We start from the raw sequence: 9,308 nt of genomic DNA, 5'->3' as shown, positions 1-9,308 counted from the left end.
TGGTGTACAGGGAGAAAAGCAGAGGAGAAAGAACACAGCCCTGAGGGGAGCCGGTGCTGATGGTCCGGGAGTCCGAGACATTCTTTCCCAGCCTCACATGCTGCTTCCTGTCCGTCAGGAAGTCAGTGATCCACAGTCTACCATTGTGAAGTGCACTGAGTGGTCATTTGTGTGGGTGATTTAGAGACCAAATTTATTATAACACTGTCGCCACTTCTGACTTAAGTGATTGCTGTACTGAGAAGATTAAGTTTTGCGTCTATTAAAAAAAAAAAAAAAATTTTCACTGCTGTTTTTTAAAACAAAACAAATACATGCCATGTTCTTTATACAAACGAACATCTCCCAGTATATAAAAATAATATGTCTAGAGAATATCCTAGCCATCAAGCACTAATGGTAGCATTCCCTTTGATCCCAGTGTCAGCATTTAACCCATACACCTCTATTACTACTATAGCAATAGCCCAAATCAATGCAAATAGCTGACCTGATTGACTACCTCCCTGGACTTTTTTTGGGGGGAGGTAACAACGGTAAAAACAATAACAATAATAATATTTATAACAAGGTGCAATAATATTTAATGTGCAATATGTATGACTGTGCAATGACAACAAAGAGTTATCTTATATTATCTTATCAATTTTGTAGAATTTTCAGGAAACAAAAATTGACAATGTGTAAAAAATAATAATAATAACAAAAGGAACTTTAAACTGTCACACTCACTTTATTTGTTTTATTAATCAATTGAATGTACAGTCTGTTAACTTGCCCACACAATACTGTTCTAAATGTACATTATGCGTACACCAAAACAGGTAATCTGGTGGTATTTAGTATTTACTCACAACAGAGTTATACATATACATTTGTGTAAGTATATTTAATTGAGAACCCATATTTATTCATACATCTAAGACATGTCAATGTAGATGTTAGGAGTTCTTCTCCAGGAAAGCTTTGCAGCATCGTACACACTGCTCATAGACCTTTTCAAAGTCTTCATCACTTCCCTAAAAGACAAAATTAGGGAGGGGGAGATTAAAATGATTTAGCCAACTATTCATAGCTCGCAATCACTGGAATTTGTTGTCTATTGCACACAGTGAAAATATACAGTTATATGAATGGAACAGAAGTACGGCCCGCCCTCTGATGCAGGCTGGAAACACCCAAATAATAAAAAAATGACAGTTTGTTACTCAACTAAGAAATGTTCTTATTCCGAGAACCAAATTGTCAAGACTGAAGCCAAAAGGGTTTTGAAATTCTATTCATAACTATTCAAAGTGGTATTTCTCGCTGAGATTTACGTTTTTAAAAAAAGAATTTGTAAACACATAACTACTGTACATTGAATTTTGTGATTCCCTAATAAATTATTTATTATTTTGTTAAAATAATTTATTATTTTTTATATATTTTATAAAAATATAAAACATATTTTATATTTGTTTTTTTCCCCCATTATCTGATAGAATTTTCTGAGTTAGGGCAAACAAGTCCTTCTCCCACATTGCATCCCTAACTTATGGGGTTCCACAAGGTTTGATCCTGGGTCCACAATTATTTTCCTTCTACATTCCATTTAGCTGGCATCATTAAATCCTTTTCTGACATTTTGTATCACTCTATTCTGATGACATTCAGCTGTATCTGTGACCGTGGATGTGGACCTAAGCAGCTGCAGAGGCCACTGTTTTCCTGTCTAGGCTAAAATGTTTTCAGTGGCACCATTAAGTGCTTATAAAATAAGTAACTGTGAAATTCATAGGCTACTTGGTAATCTTCCTAACATGTCAGGTTATGCCTTGTCAAAAAATATTTGAAATGATTTGTTATCACATCAAAATGTTTAAGTACGTAGAGTACAATGATTGTTGTGATGCTGAATTGGGTTTTTAAGCATCGTGTAATTCTATTGTGTACTAACTACTAAATTGCTGGTATCATGACATCCCTATACCAATGATCCAGCATTGTATGAGTAGCAGCAGCAGCATTTCTTGTGTATTATGTGCAGAAAGATGAATGATGAACACCTTCACATTGTATAAAATAAAAGAATCAGAAAGTTTGACATTGAGTTAATTTAACCCATTATAAGTAATCCAAATTGTTCTATAATTAAGTTCTTATTGTTTAATTACAAATTAACAAACAAGAAATAAAAAAAATGAAAAGTCGATACCTACATATTAAAATATTCTATTAACAATCGCTCAATGCAACTGATTGAAAATAATAATAGAGCTAAGAAACATTTAATAGAGAAACGTTGTTATCTGTATTTTAAATTTTTTAAGTTTACAATGGCCGTTTAACACGTCTCTTTCCTCCTCTTCAGTTCACATCATCATGAACTCATGTTTGTAGTCTTGTCACAAAACTGCATCTTGGTTTCTTTAAATTCAACTGTTTTTCTCAACTGATTGAGTGAGTAACTACACACCTGTGACACATGCCACATACTCCAAATGACTAAAATATAAATATTTTAATAATTCCGTTTGTAAAGGTACGTCTGACACGCACACTCTCCTATTATGTGCAACATCTCCGAAAGGGCAATTACGGACAATCCAGAATTCATGTGTAAAAACAACATAATTCTTTATTTATCCTGACACACGGACAGCGATTGTCCTCCCCTTTTTTGCTCGCTTGGCTGTCATGCTATGTGGTTGCTGGCGAAGTACCAATCCAAGTACTTACATGCCTCCAAAACCACATTGACTATAATGAGATTTGGTAAAATTACACAAAGAAATACAGCGTCCAAAGCCAAAATCACACAATCCAATACAATCACATAAACTGTGGTCACTCTTTCTTCTTCCAGCTGCATCACTAATAATTCATGACTGTTTTATTTAAAGTCCAAGTTCTTACGGGAAAATCAAAGACATAGGAACTATACAATATAATTAATCTAAAATCACTCTAGCCACACACATTTTTCATAAAGACCACATATGAAAATTATTACTTATTATAAGATCCCTTGCCATTTATTTAAATAAACCAACCATAAAAATATATTAAATGGCCACAGGAGGTTAAGATTTTTTTTTTTTTTAATGCCTATTGTCAACACTCAAACTTTCAAAGCCTTCCAAAGGTCTCTGCCTGCACTTTTCCAATTCTTGCCTTTTTCACTCATAATACTCAAGACAATAAAAACCAGCCAAGAATCCATGTCCAAATCATCTGGCAGGACTCAAAACATCTAGGGAACAAAAAGAACTACCGAGCCACGGACTGTGAAAAGCTTACCAATATGAAACCAGAAAACATCTGTTATGGTTCCGTAAAACTAATATATTATGGTGAGTGTTGGTCTGGAAAGGCTGAATACCACTTTTTTGTGAGAAACACAGCTATTTTACTAGCAACCGTTCATTTTGTTTTGGCGCTCTTTACTGCATCAATTGTGTCTGGATTTCTCCCTGCAGACAACTTAACTCTTCCACTTGCACCTGAAGACTGATCCGGTCCATCCAAAACCATAAATATACTTCAAATGACTGCTCTGTGTGACATTTCCTGCCCTTTATCTTGTCCATAGAATTTTTCCCACGTGATCCTTTGAAGAGAAACACAAATGTTACAGAATGGGCTGAATGTAGCTTTTTTGTATCTACTACAATTACTGAAAGAGTTTGACGTTTTACTTTGAAATACTTTTTTGGGCTTTTAATCAGGATTCTTATTATGAAAAAAAAGTTCTTCCCGCTTTATTGTCTCTTGTATATATTAGATTTCATTTTTTTTGTATGTTTGGCTTAAAGTTCCCCCTTTTCACATTTAGTGCACAACAGAGTTCATTTAGACACCTTATCACTAGTAGAAATACTAGATTGGGTTTTTGCCTGGGTAGAGAGTCTAAAGGGCAGGTCAGATGATCCCCACTCACACATTAGACTAGGGATATAACAATTCATCGAGTCACTCAAATAACTCAATTATAGGAAAAAAAACCCTCAATACAAATTGTTTTAATTCAATGCTTCATTTAATCCACAGCTCGGTAGCGCTCAGTTGTCACCATGTAAACGTGATAATTTTACCAGCATTTGAGACTAAAAATAGATGTGCAATAGTAATGTATCTAGGGCCACGCATGTGAATAAAAAAGTATTACAACATTAAGCCCATGCAGCCCCCAGTTTTTAAATAAAAACTGATAACTGATAGCACAAACACAGCAGACAAGATGACGTCATAGTTTAATGTGGAGCCGGAGTTTGTCTGCACACACGGAGAAGAGCAAAAAGGCTGAGCCATTACTGAAATGGTGAGCTCAGGTTAAGTGAAAGAAAATGTTTTTTCAAAACAGCAGTCCATGTAACTGTAATCGCCATAAAAACCTATATTAGGAAAAATATGGAAGGACCTTTTAATCAAATCATCTGTTCAACAGAAGAAAAGCGAACTTGATGTATACAGTTAGGTCCGTAAATATTTGGACAGAGACAACTTTTTTTCTAATTTTGGTTCTGTACATTACCAGAATGAATTTTAATTGAATCACCTGACTTGGCTATTCAAGAATATTTGACTTCTTTGCTTTAATAAACTCCTGGGTCCTGCTTTGGCTGTATGTTTTGGGTCTTTGCCCATCTTTATTATGAAATGCCGCCAAATCAGTTTGACTGCCTTTAGCTGGATTTGAGCAGTATATCTCTGAACACCTCAGAATTGATTTGGCTGCGCCTGTCCCATTTCACATCATAAATAAACACTAGTGTCCCAGTGCCATTGGCAGCTATGCATACCCAAGCCATCACCCTGCCTCTGCTGTGTTTTACACATGATGCGGTATGCTTTGGATCATGAGCTGTTCCACGCCTTCTCTCCATACTTTTTTCATGCAGTCATTCTGGTAGAGTTTGATCTTGGTTTCATCTGTCCAAAGAATGTTTCTGACAGAACTGTGCTGGCTTTTTTTTTGTTTCATGCAGTCTTCTCTTTATGGTAGAGTTGGATATTGATACAGCTACCTCCTGGAGAGTGACGTTCACTTGGTTGGCTGTTGCGAAGGGGTTTCTCTCCACCATGGAAATGATTCTGTGATCATCCACCACTGTTGTCTTCTGTGGACGTCCAGGTCATTTTGCGTTGCTGAGTTCAACAGTGCTTTCTTTCTTTCTTTCTTTCTTTCTTTCTTTCTTTCTCAGAATGTACCAAACCGCAGATTTTGCCAGTCCTAAAATTGCTGCAATTTCTTGGATGTTTTTTTTGTCTGTTTTTGCAGCTTAAGGATGGGGGATTTCACCTGCATGGAGAGCTGCTTTGACCCCATGTTGTCTGTTCACAGGAAAATCTCCCAAATGCAAGTACCACACCTCAAATAATTTCCAGGCCTTTTATCTGCTTAATTGATAATGATATAACGAAGTAACTGCCCACACCACCCCATGAACTAGCCTTTGAGTCAGTTGTCCAATTACTTTTGGTCCCTTCAAAAAAAAAAAAAAAAAAAAAAAAGGAGCACGTGTTAAGGAGCTAAAAATCCTAAAACCATTATCCAATTTGAATGTGGATAGAGATAGTCAGGAATATGCACTTTTCCCTAGCAAGCTGAGGTTGCCGTCACTGAGTAACTAACAGGTCTTTACGCCTGCATGAATTGGGCTTTAGCAATCAATTTCACAGCAAGTGCCAGCTGCCACTCACCAACCTTTCAGAGAATGCACATTTTCCCTTGGAACCATTGGTTGCCAGAGAGGTCTCTAGGCCTTTGTGGTTGAGACCTTAGCATGGCACTTAATTTAACATGCCAAATGGTATAGATATTTAAAATGAGTTTTTGTGTCTCCCTTAAATGTAAGTAAAGGCCTCTAAATGTTGCATCTTGTAGTTTTACTGGCTTTGGCTTCTTTGCTGGACCATCTCGCTACAACATTAAATTAAACATATCCTCTAAATTTGAGCAATAAAGTTGAACATAGGGATGAGTTTGAATACTTACATAATAAGGGTCTTGGATGATCAGCTGCTTCTGGGGGTCATAAGAACCAAGAAGCTCAATTTTTGCTGTGTAGTCTTTCACGGACTTTGACTTCCGTTTCAAGTCACTGCAAAGGTGAGAGAAAAGAAGTAACTCCAAAAGAACAGAGCACGAAACAAGGGAGGTTTGAGCACCTCTGGATTAAAGAGGTCACATGCTTCTAAATATTCGAGATAATGTTGTTGTATAGTGTTTATTGTCTGCCTCTTATTCTAGCATTCCTCTAATAATAATTACATTCATGTCATTAACTTTAAATCAGTGATAAATAATAAAACGGTGTAGGCTGGAAACATACAGAGTACATAAATGAAAAGTAACACCTTAACATGTTTAAGGCAATCCCAGACAAAAGCAGCACAACAGTAGGTCAAAGAATTAATGAATTCTCAGCCTGGCCAGCTTAAAATTTGTAGGAAACAAAGTGTGCAGGGGGAAAAGAAAAGACTGCCCAAAGAGCAAAGACGAGGCATCCAAAGAACTCAGTAAGCTGCTTACAGATCAGATCTGCCGTGGGCATGTGATCTCAAAATGATCCTTAAACGTTCAAAGTAGCAAAAAATATCCCTCCCCCTGACCTCTGCAAAGAGCTTAAGAAAGGATATTGGTCATTAAAGGGAGGCATTCTCCTACAAGGCATTTATAGCTCAATGTCCCCACCATTTTTATGTGTGCATGTGAAAGAACAGCACAGATAAACGTCATGACAGCAGGACACACTAGTTTGGACCGTTACAAGACAAATGTTTTTTGACACTTAACACATGACACCAGCGCTTTCTGTGTCTAAGTATCCAACCGTGATCGACATTCTTAGAAAAAAAATAAACACTGCTGCTGTGGGCTGAAATAACTCTACCTCAGATTGCTCTCGTCCATGCACAGAATGTGCTCAAAGCTCATGAAATCTTCCTTGGTCACCTGCAAGAACAACAAAACAAATATTACTTTTGGCTCTGTGTGGAAATACAGTATGACCAGCAGAGACTCCCTCTGGTCCTTCAAAGAGGGCTGAATGGGTTATGCAGCTAAAAGAAAATAAAAAAAGCAGCTTTTTCACTGACACATTAAACCTCTAAAGACAAGAAAAATAAGACAACTCAGATCTTATTAAATCATTCATTTATCATCTGCCTTTTTAGTAATAGCTTTTGGATGTAGTTATGTTATGTCAATATTTTTAATTACGTTTCATTGTTCGTAATGGAGGCCAGCATTCATGTGCTGGATTCCAGCTGCTGTTACATGCACAAAGAATTTTTAAAACATAAATAAACTAATGTTGCATTTTCAACAAGTCACACAAGCCTTATTTTCCCATCTATTCCTCCTCCCTCCTTCGCCTGCTCAATGGCTAACTCATTTTAACGTGAAAAAACAAGGTCGCGTTTATAACAACTTGAATTCTTGATTCTTGACCTAGAGGAAAACCAAGTTAGGGAAAGGAGCACGTCTGTATGCCTGTGGAGGGGTTTATACAGTTTTCACTGCATTCTGTGATGATTTAATGGCACAAGCAGCAATAAAAACAAAAAGAAAAAAATAAGAAAAACAGGCAACACCCCGAATACTTTTAAAGTATTTTGACAGTGGATTTATAGGAATGCCAAGGAGAAGCTAAGGGCAGAGAGAAACAAATGAGAGCACAGAGGCATGAATAAAAATCCCGCATAGCTCCAGATGTTGACATATGGACACAATAACAGTGACAGCTTGTAACAGCAGACGGGTAAAAAGATGTTCATTACAAATGTTTTCGATTCTATTCACGCAGCGAAACGCTCCAGCCACTGCAGTCTGATCACTGTATTTCACCCATTCTCACGCTTTCACATCCTCTCTCTCACACACAATGATAATCTGTGTTGATCATAATCTCAGTGCCTGCTTCTTTCACAGTGTAAATGAAGCAGTGGTAATCCTCTATCAAAAAGTCTTGTTCAAGACCTCCTCACAAAGTTGACAGAGAGCTTAGTTTGGTATCTGAAATCTTTGGCTAAGAATGAGCAAGGAGGTTTTTATGGAAAGCAAAGAAAGAGTCGGGAGACACTCATAGAAAAGTTCACATTAAGATAAAATGTGCAAAATAAAACCAAAGGAAAGCCAGGAAGGAATGTGATTGGAAATCTAAAAGTTAATGGTTCTTTTTAACAAAAAAGAAGAATTTGACATGTCATCGTGCATGTTGGTTTACCGTCATACTTTAACAAAAGAGGTACTTGTTGATATGTGATTTAGGAAAGCTGTAAATTTATTTTGCCCTATATCTTCATTCAACAAGGTTCTTCTATGTGAGGGAACAAAAACCTTGCACGCCTGGCCAGTCAGCCACTGAAATTTGCCTCCTTGGTGACACTTCAGACATTTGCGTCTTTAGCCTGTGGTGATAACAAACATGTCCTCTTGTTGTAGTTAAATTTCAACATATGCTGAACTTGTTAAGTTTATAAAAGGAGCAAAAAACAGACACTCTGTAATGTAGTTGTTAGTAGATTTAAGTGTTTAGTAACGCTCTCGTGGTTATATGGAGTACAGTCTGAAGACACTTAATATATTTATACACTTTATATAAGGTTGTGGGTGATGGGGAAAATTATAAAATCTAACATTTCATTTATTATTTCATTATTATTATTTTTCATTTATTTATCCAATTTCATAAAGGTTTTTTTGCAAGTGGTTGCCACTGCAAAGAGCTCTGTATATCCAGTATGGCACCGATTTTTATGCCCTTAAGCCTGTCCTTTCCGATGCAACCCTCCCAGGGATTTGTGTGTTCTTGCCTCAAACTAAGGATCTTTTACAGGTTAGGTAAATGTGATAACTACTACACTGTAAAGCCACCACTGATCCTATTTGTGGAATGAATTAACTAAGAATAAATGGGGGAAAAAAGCAAGTAAAGATGGAAGTAGTTAAGAGGCATAAAAGGAAAAAAAAACAATCAACATGCATAGAATAAAACTTTAAAATGATACATATAAATGAATAATGAAAACGACACATAATAAAGCCCTAAAAATCATATGGATCTGTGTGATATATAGTATACATAACTCAATTTCTTATAAAGAAATAGTAGCGGAGTGATTTTATGTTCTGTTTTACTACTCTGTGGGGAAACAGTCTTAGAAAACACAAAAAAACAAAACACTAAAACACTGCTGTAAGCAGGCACTAGGGCTGTGCGATAGGACCAAAATCTCATATCCCGATATAAGAATTCTATCGTCCCGATAACGATATAAATCACAAAAATGTAACATTTTCTGTAAATTCTGTGAATCTC

At 36.4% G+C, this 9,308-nt stretch overlaps 1 protein-coding gene across 2 annotated transcripts in view; it reads right to left on the bottom strand.

Annotated features, from left to right (window-relative positions):
• Nucleotides 1-717: 717 nt before the first annotated feature.
• The window catches only part of acp1 (acid phosphatase 1), a 15,491-nt gene continuing 6,900 nt past the window's right edge, over nucleotides 718-9,308 (bottom strand). For both annotated transcript variants that reach the window (XM_005734437.1, XM_005734436.1), the window contains exons 4-6: nucleotides 6,879-6,940; nucleotides 5,981-6,086; nucleotides 718-1,019 (exon numbers count right to left, since the gene is read on the bottom strand). In XM_005734437.1, coding sequence (XP_005734494.1) covers nucleotides 942-1,019; nucleotides 5,981-6,086; nucleotides 6,879-6,940 — 246 coding nt within the window. In that variant the 3' untranslated portion in view covers nucleotides 718-941. The remainder of the gene's footprint in view (nucleotides 1,020-5,980; nucleotides 6,087-6,878; nucleotides 6,941-9,308) is intronic.

This window comes from Pundamilia nyererei, unplaced genomic scaffold, assembly GCF_000239375.1.
Source record: "Pundamilia nyererei isolate P.nyererei 1_Seehausen unplaced genomic scaffold, PunNye1.0 scaffold00058, whole genome shotgun sequence".
Classification (NCBI taxonomy): domain Eukaryota; kingdom Metazoa; phylum Chordata; class Actinopteri; order Cichliformes; family Cichlidae; genus Pundamilia; species Pundamilia nyererei.
This window is presented reverse-complemented; position numbering and strand designations above follow the sequence as displayed.